Source organism: Balaenoptera acutorostrata, chromosome 8, assembly GCF_949987535.1.
Source record: "Balaenoptera acutorostrata chromosome 8, mBalAcu1.1, whole genome shotgun sequence".
NCBI lineage: Eukaryota > Metazoa > Chordata > Mammalia > Artiodactyla > Balaenopteridae > Balaenoptera > Balaenoptera acutorostrata.
Window position 1 is genome coordinate 15,345,531 of NC_080071.1, and position 22,091 is coordinate 15,367,621.

Here is a 22,091-nt window from a genome sequence, read left to right on the forward strand (position 1 = left end):
TTTTTGTTTTTCTTACAAAATTAATTACATGAAATTTTATACTTTAATTACATGAAAAATTATATATAGATACATAATTTATGTACATACTTTCTTGAAACTAAATGGGCTGAAAAAAATTTCTTACTATTCCTTAGCATGTGACAATTTTCTAGTTCATGTAATGTGAAATAACAGACTCATGTGCCTTCCCTAAAACAGGAGCTTTCACCAAGGTGTGTGTTTCTTTTTTCTGCTCAGTGAGAGTCGGGGGTGAGCTGAGAGGAGTAGAAGGATGATGAACAACTGAACATATGGGGGCTGCAGAGTGGCTTGGCAGGAGTCGTAATGACATGAGTGATCTTGGGATGCCCCCTAGGCTTACCTTTTCCAGTGTCAATTATAGGCTTCTATTTTTAGTCCTTAAGGATCTGTTTGATTCCTCAATTCCACCCCTTTTCTGTTCACTGCTTCCTGTATCCTAAGGAATGACAGAATTGTTAGACCCATTCAATGACTTTGTGCATCAGTCTCTGTTATCTGGATTACAGTTTAATAAATGGAGAGCATCACCTAGTTTACAGATGGTAGTTCTAACCAAATATTTAATTTTGGCAGTCATACTTGTATAAAAAGTCATACTTGCTATTTCCAATATGTATTGTTGATTTTTTTTCCCATGATATCCTCCAATATCTTCCAGATGCTATTAATTATAGCTGCATTCTGTTTATTTTCTGTCTGATCAGGTGTTGCTTGATGGAACTATGGGTAGAAACAGTTGATAAAATGTATTTTTGAGAAAGCAGAGCTACTGACTTTGGAAGGGGAAAAATGCATAGAACACAAAGGCCTGTCTGTTTAAAAATTTGTTCCTAAAATTATACAAGAATGAGCAATTTAACTAGCCATTTATTCTAACATGGTTAACATGAGTAATAACCTCAAAAAATGTCAGAGAAACAACAGCCCTACTTTAAAGAGCACCACATTGGGAAGAGATTCCAAAATCAAAGCAAATTCATAACTTTGCAAGTAATGTATCACATATGGTTGGAAAAGTACACTTGCCAACACACTAGGAGAAAATGCTCAGTGAAACTTGATGGAGAGGAATAAATTAGTATAAGCCTAACATATTGACTTGTTAAAGCAAAATGAAGACAGCTCTGAGATCTTTCTTCCCTGTCCCACCATAGCTCATTAGTAATCGGTAAGTCAGCAAGCCTTATAATAAGATACAAATAACACATCCCTATTTGTCATTCTGTATTTTCAAAGCTAACGCTCAGTCCATGAAAATTCGTTTGTATTCCATTTTCAGTTTTCTTTGTTTGCAAAAACTACCCATATTAAGGTGCAGATGTATAGTTGGAAGGAGTGAGTTTTGCACATCCATGTATTTGCGTGAATGTGAATTAAGTCTTTAGTGGCATTTCTCTTTTGTTTTAGTTTTGACTTTGAAAGTGTGGAAAGCACTGTGGAGAGCTCAGTGGACAAATCAAAGCCCTGGAGTCGGTCCATCGAGGACCTGCACAGAGGGAGCAACCTGCCTTCCCCCGTGGGCAACAGTGTATCCCGCTCGGGAAGACATCCTGCACTGCGGTGAGTGCCTTGATTCAGGAAAGAGGCAGATATGTCAGGACAGCTTCTGTTGAGGATCCTGGGCCGCGTATCGCTGTATCTTGCCACACAGCACTTGTGTTGTCAATGATTGCAAATGCAAGTTTCTTCGCAAGTTCATGGAATCATCACTTGGGCAATACTCAGTCACTTTCAATAGCTTTCTGCAAATACCACTCCTTCCTTCAGCACAGAAAAAAAATTCTGCTGCCAAATGACACAACAGAGTAGTCTCTATAGGCAGATAAGTTTCTGAAACCAGGAAGATGCTGATATACTGACTTGGGCTCTGTTTCCTGGGTAGAGGCAGCACATCGAGATCTGAGGATCTCAAGAACTTGATGCTGTTTAAACCCGACTCCTCTCTTCCCTTCCTCCCGTGATAGCTCAGGTGTGTGTTCTGTGGGATGTGTTCTTAGACTTAGGTACAGGATGCTGTAATGATCATTTTTATTAAGGAGATGCCTTTAAGCAGTGCTCCTTTGGTCGGGTGTGCTCTCCATTGTCAACCTTCTATTTCCTCCTAAGGATTCCTTTTCCAGTCTTTTCCGGCTGAAATACCAACATGCTAAGGTAGGATGGGGGATGAACACCTGGGTGTAATATCATTGAGATTGTTCATTCACTCAAACCTACAATCATTCACTGAAAAATACTTTTGAGCTTCTGTAATTTGCTAGCCACTGTACTCAGAGTTAGTATACATGGGTGGGTAAATCAAAACTCCTGCCCGACAAGATGGAGTTATCATCTAAAGCAAGTTCATAAAGGTTTCTGTGTTCCAGGAGTTTAATAAAAATTTTTATTAATAAGCCCCTCATTCCCAAATGTTGCTTACTCTTTGTAGCTTGACAATTTTATCTCGCTTATTTCAGGCTTGATCTGGCAAGTGGACGTGGTTCCTGTCACTATTTAAGATCACCATGGGTGTGGGGTCATGGTAGTAGAGTCCATGTGTCACACTGTGATCAGTGAATACATGGCTTTCAGACCTTTTGTATTTGGTAGCCTTTTTATTACCTCTTGTCCCTTTGACTTGGGTTTTGGTCATGGAAAGTTAAAGTCTTTATAATGAAGTTCAGTTCTGTTCCGGGATTTGATGTTTGAATATGATGCTTCCTATCAAGCATTCAGATTTTCCTTGTTTGGAAATGCCAAAAATATTAATGGCTTCGGAATGATTCAATAATAATGAAGATAATAATGTTTCAGTTCATCTCACAGTATTTGCAATAGGCCAAAGGCTATATAACCTGCTAGTCTGCGTGAACTTTACATGTGGACAGAGGAATATGTGGGCTGATTGAGAAGTTGAAGGAAGGCCAATTGTGCCTGAAGAATTCCCTAATCACCTTGTAACTCGAATGGAAACTCTTACCATTAGTTTAGCTATAATTATGTGTAAGGAATTTAATTGGCAAAGTACGTTTTAACTTGCTTTCTCATTTCTTAGCTGGAAAGTATCATATATTATTGGCCAGCTACCATCTTAACAAGAAGTCATTTTTCTGATTAATAACTCATTACACCTGTTTTCAAATTACTGAAGACTGTTATTGAGAGTGCATTGTTTCTGGTAGAGTGGAAGAGTCAGGAAAATAGGGGAAACATCTCACATCCAAGGAGAGTTGTGATCCTGGACCCTGGACAGCATGGTATAGGGACTTCAGTGTCCGGCCTGATTTGCCTCACGGTTGGCTTAAGGTAGATCCTGCTAGAATTCATTTTAAATTGGAAAAAAAAAAAAAAAGAGACCCCAAGTATAGAGAGAAAGACGCGATGGAAATGCTGTTTTGAGAAACTTGGGAACAGTTATGACATTTCTGGTTGGCAGGTGTGCTCGAAGATGACCAACTAAGAAACCAGCGTCACATTCTTTTTTGTGTTTAAACAGTTTCAAGCTCAGGAATGGACATTTGAAATTCCTTTGGCTCTCCGTCATGGGCTCTCAAGAAAACCAATATGGCAGTAACTTTCATGCCACTTGTTGACTTGAAGCTTGGATTTTTATTTTTGTTATTAAATGATGTATATCAGTGATATTCCAGCTCTTGTGTGCATGGATTCTAATTCTGTATTTGGTCATTTGATAGCATCTCTGACTTATAAAAACAGCAATCAGAAGTGCAGGCGCACGGTACATGTTGCTTTTCATATACCCAAAGATTGTTTACGTCTTTTTCTCTTCCTCCTCCTTCCTCTCTCCCCTTTCTTCCTCTTCTGCCTCTACTTTTTGGCTTTCTTTTTGTTGGCCTTCTTTTTCATTCTGCCATCTCATTTCTGATCGTCTTGTCCTCCCGTCTCCTCTTCCTCCGGTTCCATTCATCTCTTGCATCACCACCAGATTGGTTTCTCTGCCTGAGTATCTTCATTTCAGATGCCACCAGAGCTGCTTCTCTCCCTGTTGCCTCTGAGTAGCTTCAGTTTACACACTGATGTTGAGGCTTCAAACTGGAAAATCTCGTAAGTCATGGGTGAAAATGTCGCCCAAGAGAGCTTATAGTGCATGGCGACAGAGTATGGCAGCTGCTGTCTGTGTTATAATATGATAACTGCATGGCTTCATGCCATCACTCTACTGGGGTAAAGCCCAGTGCCTTTTAAACTTTGATACACTCTGTTATCATATTATGAGTCTTCCTTTTAAGAATTTGAACCTTGGGCTTCCCTGGTGGCGCAGTGGTTGAGAGTCTGCCTGCCAATGCAGAGGACACGGGTTCGAGCCCTGGTCTGGGAAGATCCCACGTGCCACGGAGCAGCTGGGCCCGTGAGCCACAACTACTGAGCCTGCGCGTCTGGAGCCTGTGCTCCGCAACGAGAGGCCGCGATAGTGAGAGGCGCGGCACGCGCACCGCGATGAAGAGTGGCCCCCGCTTGCCACAACTAGAGAAAGCCCTCGCACAGAAACGAAGACCCAACACAGCCATAAATAAATTAATTAATTAATTTAAAAAAAAAAAGAATTTTAACCTTTAAGCTATATTGCAGTTTAACTATTACAGTTTTTTTTTTTTTTTTTGGACGGATAAAAGGATACTAAGTCACGTTCGGTAGAGATGATTTATTCTGGTAGCTTTGTTTGATTAGAATATATCTTCTGTATCCAAATACAGATTTTAGTTCCCTCATCTCTATCTCCAGATAATAATGTAGATTCAGTAATCTTACCCTATATCACTTAGGAAAAGGGTTGGTTAAACTTGGAGGAAGAAATGAGATTTCAAGAAATTTAAAACACTTTATAGGGACTTCCCTGGTGGCTCAGTGGTTGAGAATCCACCTGCCAATGCAGGGGATGTGGGTTTGAGCCCTGGTCCGGGAAGATCCCACATGCCGTGGAGCAACTAAGCCGTGCGCCACAACTGCTGAGCCTGCGCTCTAGAGCCCGCAAGCCACAAATACTGAGCCCGCGTGCCACAGCTACTGAAGCCCACGTGCCTAGAACCCGTGCTCCGCAACAAGAGAAGCCACCGCAATGAGAAGCCTGTGCACCACAATGAAGAGTGGCCCCGACTCTCCGCAGCTGGAGAAGGCCTGCACGCAGCAATGAAAGACTCAAGACAGCCAAAAATAAAAGTAAATAAAATAAATACATTAAAAAAGCATACACTTTATAAATGGGGCTTGATTAAAGACAAGGAAAAACGCTCTGTTTTTAAACAAAATTCGAATGATGCACACTCTCCTCTTCGTATTTAGACTTTATTTTTTAGCTATTTAAAATAGATGATTAAGTATTTTATGACATGACACTCACCTGGAGTTGTATCAACTGTTAGATTCTGTATTATCATAAGTTTGTCAGGTTGACAGTTGTAAAAAATGTTTGTTGATGCAGTAGAAACCTGGATTGTGCTGTTTCATAAGCTGAGAGTCTGGTGTACCTTCAGTTAAGATAGATTTCTGTTAACGTGGCTACAGATCTAGCTAAATTAAATGATGCTGTATATGCATGTATGTGCACACTAGATTTTTGAAGACAAGGGTTGCGTTAATTCAGATGCAAGAGAAAGTAATTTTTATTTTTTAAGAATGTCATGGTTAATGCTATTAGACTTAAATAAGCAGTGCCATAGATAATAAATCAGTGTTCCAAATTTTAAAGGAAAAGGGCGGAGCACTAAAAGCCTGGAGGAAGGGATCAGATATAAACTGGGACTTTGGGTGATGGCCAGAGTTGCTCCTCAGGGTGAGGAAAGCCTGCTCCAGGTGGAGGTAAAGTGAATGAGCATGAGATGAGCAAAATCTTACATCAAAGGTCAGACATGTTTGGGAAAGAGGGGAGAACCTGTCATTTCTGGGACAGAAGGGAGGAGGGCTGTCTAATGGAGAGATTGGGTCATAGACATACCAAGCTGGGTAGGCCTTGTATGCCATCCGAACTGACCTTCCCACTGTGGTGAGGAAACCAAGATCTACATTTCCTTTAATATGTTAACTCTTACTTATATTTCTTTCTAAGATTTCCTAGAACAAATTTCATTGCTTTTCCTGAAATTATTATCTTAATGGAATGGCATCTCTTGAATAGTCATCATCTACTATTTAGCACTTATATACTTAGTGGGTTTACATGAAGAGTTCAAGTTTACATCCTTGTTTACACATTTTAATGCAGTAATCCCATTCTTGGCAATGTTTTTCATAGGAGTAATTTTTAAAAATTATTTTAAAATGGGCACAAAGATATTGGTAGCATTGATATAAATTTTATTGGGGAGAAAAGCTTTTGTTGAGTGTGCACTGTGTGCCAGGCGCTGTCCTAAGAGCCTTCTGTGATTATTCACTGCTGACAATGGCTCTATGAGATAAATAGCTGTTACTATTACTATCCCTCTGAGGAAACCGAGGCCTCTAGTGGTTAAGCAACTTGCCTGGGATCAAACAGTGAGTGAAGGAGGTAGGATTTGAAGTGAGGTGCCCTGACTCAAACTGTCACACCATGTGATCCTGCCTGTATATTCACAGGATGATTTTTTTCCCCCAGTAAATATATTGTTTTAATATCAGCGTGTCCACATGGAGTTATGTTAAGTTGTACCGTGCAGGAGAGGATTTGCTAATCCTTCCCAGAAGATGTCCCTTTTTCTACTTCATCCAAAGGTGCCAAATGCTCTAGTGGAGACCATGATCAATGTGTTGGAATATTTATAACTATTAGAAGATAAGGTCATATTGAAACATGAAGAATGTTTCCTAAATGAATGACAAGAGTAAGATGGAAAGTTCTCTGTTAATATAGTTTTATTTTCACCTATTTGCAGTGAGAAGGCATTGAAAGGAAAGTTTATTGAATGAAGATAGTGACTATTTTTACGGAAGGGGAGATTATGAATAAACTTTTTTCTTTTCAGGTTTTTGTTCAACTCTTTTTGTTGATGAGGCACTTGAGGCCCAGCTTGAAGACCTTGTTCTCTAAGACCTAAGGAATAGGTCCTGCAGACCTGTTTCCATGTATGGCCCATATGGCTCATTGGCCTTCACTGCAGTAGATACTTCTGTTCAAAGCAGTTTTCTTGATCTCTTTGTAACAGTGATCCTATTTAAACATATGGAAACACCAGCTCTGTACCAGTTTGCTTATAAAGTAAGTGGTATCTTGAAAGAGTTGAGTTCTTTTAAGCTCTTACAAGTTTTTATTTCAGCAGGAACATTTTACCTTGAGTTTTAATTGTTAGGGGTAGAAGATCACCTAACCTCTTAACTTAAACTGTTATAATATCACATAAAAAATATCTTCGAATTCTATAGTTAGAAGCCAAAGCACTTTCTATCTTGATTTCCAACAAGGAGGTTGAACTCAATTTTGTTCATTTTCCAGCTTCTATAAATTAAGAATGTAATTTCTGAAACGATCATTATTCTCTTCTCTCTTCCTTCTTCTCCCCCCAAATTCTATAAAATCAACTCAGATCTTTTACAGTTATCATGACTGAGAGTTGTAATCTGTATTTTATTCTACGTGTATTCCTTTTCCTTAACTTTGTTTATTCTAAAATTTCCCTATGGAAGGATCTTGAAGAATTTACCCTAGCTGCCAATTTAAAGGGGAAACTCTACAAAGAAAAATATATTTAAACAGTTATTTTCAAGGCTTGAATTCTCTCTGTTCACCAGATGAGATGGCAGGTGCTGATTAAAATTTTCATTAACACTCTTTAGAAGGAGAGAAAATACTGCAAAGGAGTGGAAGAAAAAAGAACAATGAGATGATCATTATAGCCAACACCTGAGTTTTATTTCTGAGGAAGGAGAACTGTTGAAGATGTTCCTTAACCTGCTAGACTGTTGACCTGAAGATCAAAGGTCGCAGAAAATGCAGTACCCAGTACCCATCTATAAAATAAAGACTTTCTAAAGTCCTAGACTTTCCAAAAATAATCTGTAACTACAAATTGTCACTTTGCCTTTTCAGCACATTTGTAAGCAGAAACAAGTCGAAAGTGTTAGGTGGTTGTGTTTCAGATTTGTGCATTTCTTTTTTATTTGGTGTTGTAAACAGAAAAATGTACTTGGGTTAAGAGTGTGCATTCCACATTCTCAGCTTGGAACTTATTTTAAGGGCCTTGCTTGTGAAAATGGTGACAGCTTTAATTATAGCTTGTGGGTGCACCATACTGGCAGATTTGCCAGACATTTCCCACTGTGAGAAAGACTGATTCACTTGTTCCACCTCTTTATTGGGTCTTTTCCGTGATAGAAAACTGACTAAAAGAGGCTGTGTGGAAATGGAAAAACAAGTCACCTGGCCAGGGCATTGTTGGGTTCTGTCTCACAGATTCTCAGATCAGATCTAGGACCTGCCTCATAGGTTGTGAGATTAAATTAACAATTCCTATAAAGAACCTGGTGCAACAGTGAGTAGTCAATAAATAACTACATAGAATTGAGGAAAATACTAAAGATGACTCAGCAAATTCCTACAGCCGTGGTCTAGTGTCTTCATCTGCAAGATTTATTGCATACTTAATATGTGAAGGGTACTTTGTCAAGTGCTGAGGATACGGAAGGATACATGGAATAATATGTTTGTACATGATTCATGACTGATAAAAGAATTTTTCATACTTATATCATTATATCTTCATGAAATCTTGGGGAGGTGTTCAAGAGTTATTAGCCCCATTTTACAGATGAGGAGGCTCAGAGAAGTTATCCATAGGTAGTAAGTGATAGAGCCAGGATTTATAATCAAAGTCTTCTGACTTCTTTCCACTGTGTCAGTGTCTTTCTATATGATTTGATTGAGAAGTAAGTGTGTGTGTGTGTTCACGCACATACGCACTAACACATGTTAAGTATCACTTGTGTATAACCAGAACTAATGATCTGGAACCTTAGAGGCTAGAGTGAACAGTCAAACCTAGGGAAGAGTCATGACTTGGTCTGCATGTGAAACAACGTGAGGAAGGCTGGGAGCAGTGGGTAGGAGAGGGGAGAGGAAGGGAGAGCGGTATGAGCGGCGGGTCGGTGGAGAGACTGTGTGGGTTGTTTAGGAAACAGTGCATAGATGAGTCTGGCTGTAAGTGGTGTAGAGCCAGTTTATGTACTGTGTTGAAGGCCAGGCTGTGGAATTGTCATTTTAGCTCATCGACAATATTTTATTGAAGATTTATGAAAAGAAGGGCCAAATTTGGATCAACATAGAAATATTTCTTTTGAAAAGTCACAGGAGTTAGATGGTTTCCTTGGACACTTCTCACATAGGGTCATATCCTGATTAATTAGCCACTCCCTAGCAAATGCCTTTGACAAAAGGAATATAATTGAAAATCAGAAGATTCAGGCTATGGACCCTCCATTCATATGATGGAGTCTGTTGATTCACTTATTCCATTCAAAAAGCATGTCATGAGACCTTTTGACTTATAGATTGTATTCTAGCTGTCACCTGGTCCTCTAACAGGAAATACAGATCCACAGAAAATTTCAGTAACTGATTTAAAAGAAAAAAGGTTCATAAGGAGTTTTGTGTTCCCACCCACCGTGTCTCTGTTTCTGTCTTTGTCTCTCTGTTTCCCCTCCTCCTTTACCCCCACTTTGAACTATCTGGGTTGTACTCTTTCAGCTCAGTTTCTTTTGGCTGTAGAGACAGAAAAGTGCTTGGCTCATTTTTTTTTTTTTTTTAGCATCAAGTATTTTATGAGTTTAATTGATAGAAGAAATATGCCCAGGTGATGTCATGTCTGAACGGTAAGGGAGAGGAAACCTAAAACCCCCAATCTTGGTAAAGTTCTATTAGCCAGACCTTGGAACCATAAAAGACTATTACAATTATGCCAAACGATGTGACATACTTAGTTGGCGTTGCATTCTGTTGGGCTGAACCCTTACAGTAGCTTCCAAGGGAGTTCTAATTTATCTATTTATAGGTAGATATTAGTTTAATTTCTGAATAGTTAGACCTTTGAAGACACTTTTGGTAAGAGGCAAAAATATATACCTTGTCTTTTTCCTGTTGCCATTTGGACCTAGATATTACAAATCCCACAAATGTTGGCATGGAGACTCCACAGAATATTTTTGAAAACCTTTTTGCTGGACTCTGGGAAAACCTGGTTAGGTCAGTTCAGGAAACATTCCTTTCAAGGTTCTGCAGTCCTTGGATAATACAGGCTCAGAGGGAGAGGCAGACATATAGAAAACTCACATATAAGAATATGTCTAGAAATAAGCATATGTTGTGAAGATAATAGATGGCTGATCAGACTTTTTTTAAGGCATCACTGGGTGAACAGTGGCTTCCGTTTGGTGTTGACTAAGAGCTTGGTGCTTTGCAGATGTAGATCTCTAAACAAATCCAGGATTTGATCACATCTAGCTTTTCGTCAGGAGTAGGTCTTTCTCCTGTACGCCCAGAATTATCATAGACATGTTACTTATCATTCATTCTTATGTTATCACCCATTGTTATTCTTTTTAAGCATACTGCTTTTATTTTTTATTATTTTGTTGTGGTAAGAACCCTTACCATGAGATCTACCCTCTTCACAATTTTTAAGTGTATAATACATTGTTGTCAACTATAGGCAAGATGTTATACAGCAGATCTCTAGAACTTACTTACCTTGCATAACTGCAACTTTATACCTATAACTCCCCATTTTGCCCTCTCTTAAGCCCCTGGCAACCACCATTCTACTCTCTGCTTCAGTGAGTTTGACTATTTCAGATATCTCATATAAATAGAATCATGCAGCATTTGTCCTTCTGTGATTGGCTTATTTCACATAGAGTAATGTCCTCAAGGTTCAGCTGTGTTATTACATATTGCAGGATTTCCTTTAATTGAAGGCTGAATAATATTCCAGTGTATGTATTTACCACAGTTTCTTCTTTTTCTTTTTGTAGCTTTAAATTTTGATATCATTGAAAACTTTAAAAAAAAGCAACAACAGTACAATGATCCCCCTTATGCTCTTTACACAGATTCAACAATTGTTTTAACATTTTGTACCTAAATTTACTCTACCATTTGCACATTTGCTTTGTAAACATACACACCTTTTAACCATTTGAGAATAAGTTACAGAATCATGCCCTTTTATACCTAATTATTTTAGTGTAGGTACCCTAAGAACACATATACCTACACTAAAATTATTATTTTAATTAAAATTTTAGTTATAACATGCTCTTAAATAACCATGGTATAATTATTAAAATCAGAACTTTTACATATTGACGCAATTTTTAGTTCAGTTTGTTTAGTTTCATCAATTATCCCAGTCTATTTCATAACCTTTTTTTCAAATTCTGTCCAGAATCTAACACAAGGATCATTTATTGTGCTTAGTTGTGTCTGTGTAGCGTCCTTTAACTTGGAACAGTTCCTTACCCTTTCTTAGTTCCCCGACCAGGGATTGAACCCAGGCCACGGCAGTGAAAGCGCTGAGTCCTAACCACTGGACCACCAGGGAATTCGCAACCCTTTCTTTTTCATGACTTTAATATTGTGTGTGTGTGTGAATATGTAAGTTAGTTTAATTTTTTATTGAGATATAATTGTTGTATAACATCGTGTAAGTTTAAGTTGTACAGTGTGTTGATTTATTTGTACATTGCAATGATTACTACCATAGCATCAGCTAAAACTCCTATCACACCACATCATTGCTATTTTTTTAAACCATATTTTATCCATATTTATCCATTCATCTGTTGATGGACATTTAGGTTGTTTCTACATCTTGACTTTTGTGAATAATGCTACAAGGAATAGGTGAGTGCAGATACCTCTTCAAGATTCTGGTCTCAGTTCTTTTAGATAAATACCCAGAAGTGGGATTGCTGGATCATTACATATAGAAGTTCTACTTTTGTTTGAGGAACCTCCATACTGTTTTCCATAGTGGTTGTACAACCTGCATTCCCACCAACAGTGTACATGAGTTCTAATTTATACACATTCTTGTCGACACTTGTTTTTCTTGTCTTTTTTGATAATGGCCATCTGACAGGTGTGAGGTGCTGTCTCATTGTGGTTTTGATTTGCGTTTCCCTGGTGATTAGTGAGCATTTTTAATATACCTGTTGGCCATTTGTATGTATTCTCTGGAGAAATGTCTGTTCAAGTCCTTTGCCATTCTTTAATTAGATAATTTTTGTTTGTTTTTGCTATTGATTTGTGGGAGTTTCTTGTATATTCTGGATATTAAGCCCTTATCAGGTATTTGGTTTGCAAATATTTTCTCCCATTCCATGGGTTACCTTTTCATTCTGTCTCCTTTACTGTGCAGAAACTTTTTCATTTTGTATGGTCCCACTTGTCTGTTATATTCCTAAACCTAAGGAACTAGTTCAGAATTACTATAGCTTTCTTTTAGATTCTCTTACAATGAATGGTGGTTTAAGCATAGCAAAACATGGCTCTAACCAGAACTCCAATGAACATTGTATGTAATTCAGGCTATGAATATGTACCTGGCAAGAGAAATTCCTGTGTGTTTAATCTGTGGTCAAGCAGATCCAAGAGAGCTACTTCCCCAGGTTTCCTTTGCAGACCTCGCTATTCTTTTTGCCTTCTGGAGTCCAAAATTCAGGTTTTACTTGCCTTGACATTTCTTAGAAGAAGTCAACTGGTTGGATCTCACTAAACAGTCATTCTGACAGGTTTTCAAAACAAAGATAATTCTTTTTTTTCTGCATAGCACCTGCTGCCAGTGCTGTGCAGGTCGAGGTGCTCACTAAAGGCTCCTGGGCAGATAGCGCAGTTGTCACTATAGTACTAAACAGGACACATTGTATAGGTTTCTTAAAAGATATTTGCAACAATTGCTTAGTTTTTTGTGCCTCTTACTCCTACTAGCATTGACTATAACTTCATTTATTATTATTTCATGTAACTTATAACCACTGGTGCATAAAATTAATACAAGTGGTTAGAGTCATTTCTCTCTGGTTTTGATCTGAAGTCAATGTTGGCATCTGTTTGTTTCCACATTCATAGAACTTGGTGAATTCTACCTGGCAGCTCTTTCAAGATAGTGTCTTATCTTTAAATTATGAGGGCAACGTTTAGTTTTCATTCAGTGACAAGATAGCAGGCAGTTCTCACAGTTGATGGAAAAGAGGGCCTGAGAAATTTGGTGGTGTTTCTGTCAAAATGACCTCTCAAAAAACAGAATTTCCTTAAAACCCTTGAGACCTCAGAAAGACAGCCCTAAATATCCCTTCCCTATTACTTTTCCTACAAATGGCAGGAGCACCAGAAGTTAGACTCAGGGCTGTTTTCTGCCTCCGGGAAACCCCTCTTTTGTGTCCACGGATCCAGAGCCTCAAAACTCTGCTTGCCCGTCTGGCGGAGGAAAGGTTCTCAGACAGAATTTAGTGCCCCCATCCCGTTGTTCAGGCGTTGGGCCACAACCTCTCTGTAAATATGTCATTCCCTTGTTTTTCCATTTGGAATCTGAGGTAGTTCTCTGATCCTGACGTCTTGGGGAACCGCCCCCCATCACCAGAGAAACATAATTGTTGCAGCACCTTGTTTGACTGTTCCCTTTAACTTGAAGGAATTGTTACGTGTATTCAGAATGAATACGTTACTCAGGATCTCTAAGTGTATGTTATGGGATGTCAGTGAAAATGGTGGAGTACAGGATCCATAAAAGCAGTGAGAAAACTGACAAAACATGCGAGAATCAACATTTTCAGAACTCTAGAGATTAAAGTCTTGTAACAATCTGGGGAGCATCTATTTAGGAAAAACAACTGAATCTCAGTAAGAACAGCTAGCTTTGTGAGACTTTAACTTGTGCTGTTTTTCCACTCCAGATGCACAGTAGCCTCAAAAACCAATAGTTCCGTAATCACAGTGCAAACCATCAGTGTGGTAGGCAGTGGGAGGGGACAGAATGGACCTGAAGGTCTTTCTAAGCCCCTCTTCTTCCTCCTTCTACATTAAGCTGTGATGTACCCTGAGATCTGAGAACTGCTAGTGAAGAAGCCAATTTCAAGTCTTAGCTGAGGGAAAATACCCCATTAACTGCTGACAACATCTAGGATCACTCAAGACATATTAGATAGGGCAGGACCAGAGCTTATCTGCCTCAGTCATCCGTAGGAGACCACGGGGCAACTAGTGCTGCCTCCCACTGGGGCCTTTTGAATATATCACAGTGAACTGGGGGCAGTCTCCAACTGTCCTGTTGGCTCTGTTTTAGTTGTTTCCAAATAACTTCAGGAAGAAACCATCATAGTACTTGGTTTCACTGTATGCAATTCTGTAATGGGACACACGCCAAGGGTATTCGTTTTCCACAGAAGCACCCATATCTTCTACTGAGCCACTGATGTAATCCCTGTAAAGCTCAGGTCTTTGTGGAAAGTTGATTCAAATAGCCAAAGCGGGATGATCAGTGCTTGTGAAAGGTGAAGGTAGCTTAGCCTACAGGGCTGTGGCATAGAACCGGATGCGGCCTTATCTACCCTTTTAAAGATAATGCACTGCATCCTATGTACTTGTGTCAACATGACCATGCAGCAGCACCTTGTACACACAGTGTTTGGCTGTGATGACTCATCTCATCTGAGCTGTTTGCATTTTTAATTGATGATGGATCATTGCTGTGAAATTCCAGCCCTGCCTAAGTGAGTCAGTGTGACTCATACACTTGGTAGAGATTTGTGGCACTAATCAGTTAACCTCATCTGTTTTCTCTGGAAACTGTTAATCATTGTATTCAGGTCAATTGGCATCCAGGTGGATGTGTGCAGCACCAGGGAATAGGATTTTAAAAGCTTAGTTGTTCTGATGATACTTGGTTCTTTTGCTGCCTGTGTTGTGGTGGAATTTGGGCTCTTCAGAGAAACCCTCAGCTTGGCTTTCCACTTAAGGACCAGCTCTGTCCTTAAGAGGCCTTTAGGAAACATTCTTCTGTGGGGTAACTAAAGTGGGAAAAGCATTATCATCATACGATCTAGTTAGCTTTCTGTCTTTAGATGACTGTAAACCTAGACCATCTGTAAGGGTTTGTTTTTTGTGCAACTTTTTTTTTTTCTTTATTTGGAAAGTAATATACATTCATTGTAGAACATTTTAAATATAGATAAAAATAACGAATGGAAGTGTCTTGTAATTCCACTGTTCAAAGACTCATGAGATGGTGTGTTTTAAATCTGCGTTAGTAATATTTCATGTTCAATTATGTTCATTGTATGTCACCTTTCTGATACTTATCCCACAATTTTGTCCATTCCTTTTATACTTACTTCTTGAATTAGAGCCGCATTTAAAAACTTTCATATGCCTAAAGACAGTTACTAAGAGTAGGTCTGTCTTATTAACTCAAATATGGCTTGATTGAGAAAAGGTTATATGAGGATTTTAAGTATCTTGCTTTGCAAAAAAGTGTTCTCGTTTGACGTGTGACTGTTATCACCCCACCATATTGTGCTGCGCAGGTATGTGTACTGTTACTGAATTCATTTTACACGTTAGAATATGCATGCATCAGAAGGGGTGGGCTGGGTGTGGACAGAGAACATCTTAATACAGGGGCTATCGATATCACCTCTTGCTTCCTAAACTAGATGGTGGCAGAAGCAACATCTTCATCCTTCATTTTCCCTTAGCGCTTAATAGAGTTTAGCATGCACAGTAGATGCTTGGTAAAACCAACTTTGGACCTTAAACACTAGGTTTGGTTTGATTTCCTGTGGTTGGTAGAGAGCACCAGAGGCCAGTTCTTATAGATTGCTTACCTCGTCCAGGTGTCCTTGTGGAAAGTGGATATGTAGTAAATTGTTAGTCCTAATTCTGTTAGTCAAGTTGGGGGATCTAGTAAAACCAGCGCTGTGGGGATGTGTTCTTTGGATAGTATCAACATTGTGCAGTGGAGCTGAATTTAAAACATGTCCAAAAAGAAAAAAGGTAATAAATTACTCAGATGACAACTAAAGCAAATAAACCAAATATTTAATTACGTAAATTGTCTAATTCCACAAAATGTTCATGCTGCAGAGTAGATTAATGTACGTGCTAACCCATGACACAGTCCCTAAAATTTAGCCTTGGAGATTTAAGGTGATCCTCAGTTAAGTTGTTTGCAGATACTTTGTGTTTGCCAAAGAGTTGTGAATTAATTAGGAATGCATTTTCTTAATTGGGGAAAATTTTTTAGATGAGAATTCCAAAATACAGAGCAAAATTTCCTATTAAGTTAGAAAACATCCTCACTTGCCCAAGAAGTGATTTAGGATAAAGATTTAAAAAGAAAATTTTGCTCAGCGAGTGGATCAGCCACTGTGTTCTGAAGAAGTTGCTCAGATGCTGCTGTTCTTAACCAACTAAGCCTTAATCCTGTGAAGTGAAATAATTATTGGAGGGGTGGGGGAAAGATACCTATGTAGGACCGAGGCAGAAAACGCTGTTGGGATAATATGATAACAAACATTTGACAAGGAACTCATCAGCACATACGGCTGTAGGTGGTAGCTTTTTCACATGATCACCTGATAGATTGCTGATGAGTCAAGTTGTGAAGCAACTTGTAGAAAGTGACTGCCCTGAATCCCAGTGAGGAGACTTGGGGGTCTGGTCTCATCTCTTACTTCTATTCAATACTTGCTCTGCAGATGTAACATCTTTGGGCATCAGTTTTCTCATCTGTATCAGGAAAGGTTGATGTAAATGATACCACAGGTCTCCTTCAGCTGTCAATGCTATGGTTGTTTGTTGTTACTGGTTATGGTGGTGTTTTAAAATTTACTGTAATGCTATGATTTTAAATACAAGTTCAAATGTTGCCTTTAATGCTCACTGTATTTTTGTATAAAAAATATTGTATTTTGTATATTGTATTCTCCAAAAATTAGAGGAAAATTAATCTTATATTAAATATCGTTCACTTTAGAAAAAAGCTTAGCTCTGTTGCTTTTAAGTATAGAGTATCATTAATAAATAAAATACACATTTTTATTTATTGATATCTTATGTATTGTGTACTTTCTAAACTCCTTTAATATTGATAAGTATGCATGGGCTTTTGAATATTAAATGCATTTCAAATATTGATCCAGAAAATCGATTTGAGATTAACCACCTATTAAAACAAATACAAGCCTTTTGTGTTACTGTTTAGTAAGTAGGATATTAGAATCAATTTTTAGTGGCTTCTGCAAATAATGTTAGTAATGACAAAGAAATTTTGTCTTCTTAGGAAGAGTCTTATTTCAATATAGCTGAAGTTGTGGGTTAATAAGTAAAAGGAAGGAACTGCTATGTTACTTTACACCTCTTAGGAAGCATCATTAAATGTGTACGTTTGGTCTACTTGCTGGAATCATTAAACTTTATTTGGAGGTGATGCAGAAGTATGTGCCTGTGTGATGACATGTCCCATCTTCTTTAAAGAATAGTTTGCTTTGGCCAGTCCATTTTCTGCAGTCACTGCTGCACATAAATGTAATTTAGCAAAGGATGATTGGTTCCCTTGATAATACTTTTTCTTTTTTCAAGTTTAATCTTAGATGACTTTGTTTTATGCTGGCAGCCATTGCTTTGTTAGAAATGAGAACTATCTAATCAGCTGTTATATAGCCAACACGTGATTCCACTAAAGAACTACAAACCTGAGGTTAAAATAAATTAAGAAGGGCGGAGGAAGGGAGAGACCTTTGCGTGTAGATTAAGCAGACCAGGGATTCTTGGGTCAGACAGGTCATGTAGTTGTTTGAAGGGGCACCGGTTCCTGTGAGACTTCTGTCGGGTGTGTTAGCCGTCATGCTCGGGCTAGGGTTATGGCAGAGTGACACCTTTTAAAGTTGTATTTTAGATGTTGAAATTGGGCTTATAACACCCAAATCTGCATGTGTTTCCTTAACTTTGTTTTGCACTCAAAACTGAATTAGGCCGCCTTCCATTGCTGAATTGTTATTTTCCAGTGTGAGTAAAGCAGGAGTCCTCAAGCAAAGCATTCTTCTTTAAAAGTAATGTGAGCAAACCAGGTTTTGCACAGTCAGGTATATTGAGGCCAGTGACTTACCAAGGTGCTTTTCAAAAATGTATTTGGCGTATTTGTAGGCTTCTGTGAAAGAATCATCTTTCTTCTGTTTGATGGTTTTTGAATAGAAAATGTAAAAGAGCTGCTCAGCTGAACAGTTGGAGACCTGTCAATTCAGTTTTCAAATCTTAGCCTGCACCTGTGTGACTTTTTAAAGCAATTAATATTAATTACTCCTTCTTTAAAAATGTTTAATTAGCTTAATTCAAGGAGAAGGAAGGCCTATAGCTTCTTTTGTGGAACATTTCTGTCATTGACTCCGTGGGAAAGTAGTTGACAACTTTTGAAATTTGCTTTCATTTCAGACTTGGAGTTGCAGAGAAAACTTACCTGTTTCCCCTCTGAAGCAGTCATTTAGAGCTCATGATGAAGCCCTCAGTATTGTCATCTTTCTACTTGCCCCATCTTGTTTACTGTCACTGCTTTATGACTTGCAGGTTCTCATAAATCTGCAGAAAGGAGAACTAAGGCTTAGCAATGTAGGGTCTCCAGAATGAACCCTAATGTTGAAACATCCTAACCCTTTGAAATGTCAGCATATTTCCATCTCAGTTTCAGCTGCCATACCAGGCTTTGGGTGAGGGATCAGGCTGTGGAGGCATTTGTATACTATTTAGGTTTTGCGTACTATTAAGGTTCAGTATCACAGGCTGATATCGCAGTTGCTAATGTATAACCTTGCCTAGGCTTAAACTCTGAAGCAGGGACTCCTGATAACAGTGATGGGAAGGTGCTGTTAAAATTGGGTCACGTGATAGGAGGTCTACCTATTAGCTGAGCTCTACCCCTTCACTTGTTTAAAAAATGCAATCTGTATGCCTGTTGTCTCAAATCACCTCTGCAAATCTGGCTTGGCCTGCTGATTAGAGCCTGGATTGTTGGTTAGTCTCATGTATAGTCTGATTCATTACATGCAGTGAGTGGAGTTGTTTCACTGTCCGTGGGTATATTGCCTGACAAGATGATAGCCAGTACACAGGACTGTGTAGGCCTCATAGTCTAAAGAAACAGCTTTGTGGTGATGGGGTGGTTGGTGGTGATGGGTTAGTTAGTGGTGGTTTGACCTGCAATCCGCATTTAGCTGTAGGTACAAGCAGAGAACAGTGTCCATTTTTAAAGTGCATCTGCTTATGCTAAGAAAGTAATCTATAGCTTTATAGAAGTTTCCCTTTTTATTTGTAGATATAATACTTTGCCAAGCAGAAGAACCCTGAAAAATTCAAGATTAGTGAGTAAGAAAGATGACGTGCATGTCTGTATCATGTGTTTACGTGCCATCATGAATTATCAGGTATGTTTCTGTTTATAATCCTTTAAAAAAATCTGAATTCATCAGGCTCAGATCTTGTTCTCTTTGGTGACTTTGTATTATTTCTATTTGAAGTAAATAGCAGGATTTAATGAAATTCTATTAAAAAAGAAAGATCTGGTTCATTCTAGTGCTCATAATTCTTCGCCTTTATATTTTAATTAGCATTTATAATTTACAATGTATTTAAGGGAAGACATTTTCCTCTTGTAATGGCAAGCTTGTCTAGATTACTTGGTAAATGTTTGTGACTATTAAAGACGGCGTAAGCCACTGGTTGTGGGCAATAATGGAACAGCTTTAGGACCCTAGGAATGATAGACTCTCACACTGGACAGGTCATTGCTTCTCAAAGCGTTATATGCAAGGAGGCAAGGAGTTATAACTACTGTGTGTTGGACCCTGTGGTTCCTGATCTTCATAAGAAACACTTGAAGGATTCTTGGTAGAAGTGCAGAGTCCTCATTAGAGGTTATCCCCACTCTGAAAAACACTAGGAGCAACTAACTACAGTGTGTGGGATTAATCCTAACCACAAAGTGGGAGTTAGAGCCTGGAGTGTCCAGGGTGAGCTGACAGGGACAAAAGTATAGTTGTAAAAGCAAACCAGGGCTGAGAATTAGACAAACAGTGTTCACATCAGAAAATAGGGTTTGATTTCCATTGAAACGGATCCTATAGATGGGTCCAAGTAGAAATGGGCGGTAAATACATAGGTCAGTATTAGAGTTCAAACCCAACATAAGCATGCCAAACTGAATTTAAGAAGGGAAACATGCATTTATTCTTTCAATCAATTAATATTTTTTGAACATTGCCAGAAAGACCCTATTCTAGGCACAGGGAATATAGCATCAAATAAGTGCCCAAGGGAACTTACTCTCTATTGAGGGGAGACAGATGGTAAACAATTAAATTGGTAAACTATATAGCATTCCAGATAATAATAGTGATGAAATGAAATAAAAGCTGACACTTAAATAGTGCTTCCTACAGTCTAGTACCTTTAAACCTATTACTTACTTTGAGCCTCATAACAGTCCTGTGAGATTGGTAATATTACCCTCGCCATTTTACTGATGAGGAAACTGAAATACAGAGACGTTAAGGATCAGTTAAGCCCAGGATCACATAGCTAATAAATGGTGGACTCAGATTTGAACCCAGGAAGACTGCCTCCAGAGAACTACTACTTAGTACTATAGAAAAAATAATCAAGAAATAAGAATAAGTGCGGGAAATGTGAGTTCAGTTTTAAATAGGCTAGCAAGAAAAGTGTCATGAAGAAGATAACATTTATGTAACAACTAGAATGAGGGAACAAGGTAAGGAATATTTAGGAAAGAAAATTATAGGCAGAGAGAAGGGCAAGTGCAAAGGCCCTGAGGCAGGAATAGGTCTGATGTGCTGAAGGCACAGAAAGGAGATCAGGTTGGCTGGATCAGAATGAATAAGAGGGAGAGAAGTAGAAGATGAAATCTGAAGTTACAAGGGGGTCCTGATTATGCAGGGCTTTATAAGCCAATGAAGGGACATTGGCTTTGCTATGATTAGAAAGCTATTGAAGTTTCTGAGGAAAAGTGTGACTTAATCTGACACTTGAATTTAACATGATCCCTCTGACTTCTGCGTTAGGAATCACCCTGGGGGGCAAAGACAAAAGGAAGTAGACCTTTTAGGAGGCTGTTGCATTAATTTAGGTGAGTGTTGATGGTGGTATGGACCAGGAGAATAGAAGTAGAGGTGATGAGAGGTGGCCAGATTCTGGTTTCGTTTCGGTGGTAAGGACAGTAGCAGTGTATTGTGGTGAGGAATGGAGGACAGCTCCAAAGTGTTTGTCCTGGGCGCCTCTAAGATGGAGTTGCCGTCTACTAAGATGGGGAAGGCTGCAGGGTGAGCAGATTTGGGAGACCTGATTAGGAGTTCAGTTTGGGGGATGTTAACTTTGAGGTGTCCATAGATATCCAAATAGAGATCTTAAATAGGTGGTCGGATATGCCAGTCACGAGTTCAAGGTCTGGAAGTCTGGGCTGGAGATAAAAGTTTGAGAGTCAGTAGATGGTATATAAACCCATGGGAGTGAAGGAGATCAGCGGGGATAGACAGAGAAGCAGAGAGGTCCCAAATAACCCTGGGGCACTCTGTTTAACGTCAGAGAGATGAGGAAAAACTAGCTAGAGAGACTGAGAAGCAGCCAGGAAGTAGGAGCCAAGCACAGGAAGTATTTCATGGAGCAGAGAGTGGTCAGCTGTGTCCGGTGCTGCTGCCAAGTCAGGCAAGATGAAGAGAGTTGGCCATGGGCTCCGGCAAAGTGCCCATCATTGCTGGTACAGTTTCATTGTAGTGTTGGGGATGAAATCCCTGATGGAAGTGGTGTCAAGAGAGAACGGGAGGAGAGGAATTGGAGACCACAAGTGGTTGGAGTTTTGCTGTAAAAGAATAGCAGAAAAATGAGAAAGTGGCTGGACACTGGTTGTTGGGTCAAGAGAGATTTTGTTTTTGTTGTTTAAGGAGAATTTGCATCATGTTTTTATGCTAATGGTAGTGAATCAGAGAGGGAAAAATAATGATGGGGGAATGGGAGAATCGCTGGAGCATATACTGTTCTTGAGTAGGTTGGAGGGAATGGGATCAAGAACTCAAGTGGGGGGAATGGCCTTAGATAGGAGCATGGAGAG

General features: G+C 39.0%; 1 protein-coding gene across 7 annotated transcripts in view; it reads left to right on the top strand.

Annotated features, from left to right (window-relative positions):
- Positions 1-22,091, top strand: part of FMNL2 (formin like 2) — a 312,348-nt gene that overhangs the window by 224,583 nt on the left and 65,674 nt on the right. For all 7 annotated transcript variants that reach the window (XM_057551489.1, XM_057551486.1, XM_057551490.1 and 4 more), the window contains exons 6-7: positions 1,432-1,584; positions 19,287-19,395. In XM_057551489.1, the coding sequence (XP_057407472.1) occupies positions 1,432-1,584; positions 19,287-19,395 (262 nt within the window). The remainder of the gene's footprint in view (positions 1-1,431; positions 1,585-19,286; positions 19,396-22,091) is intronic.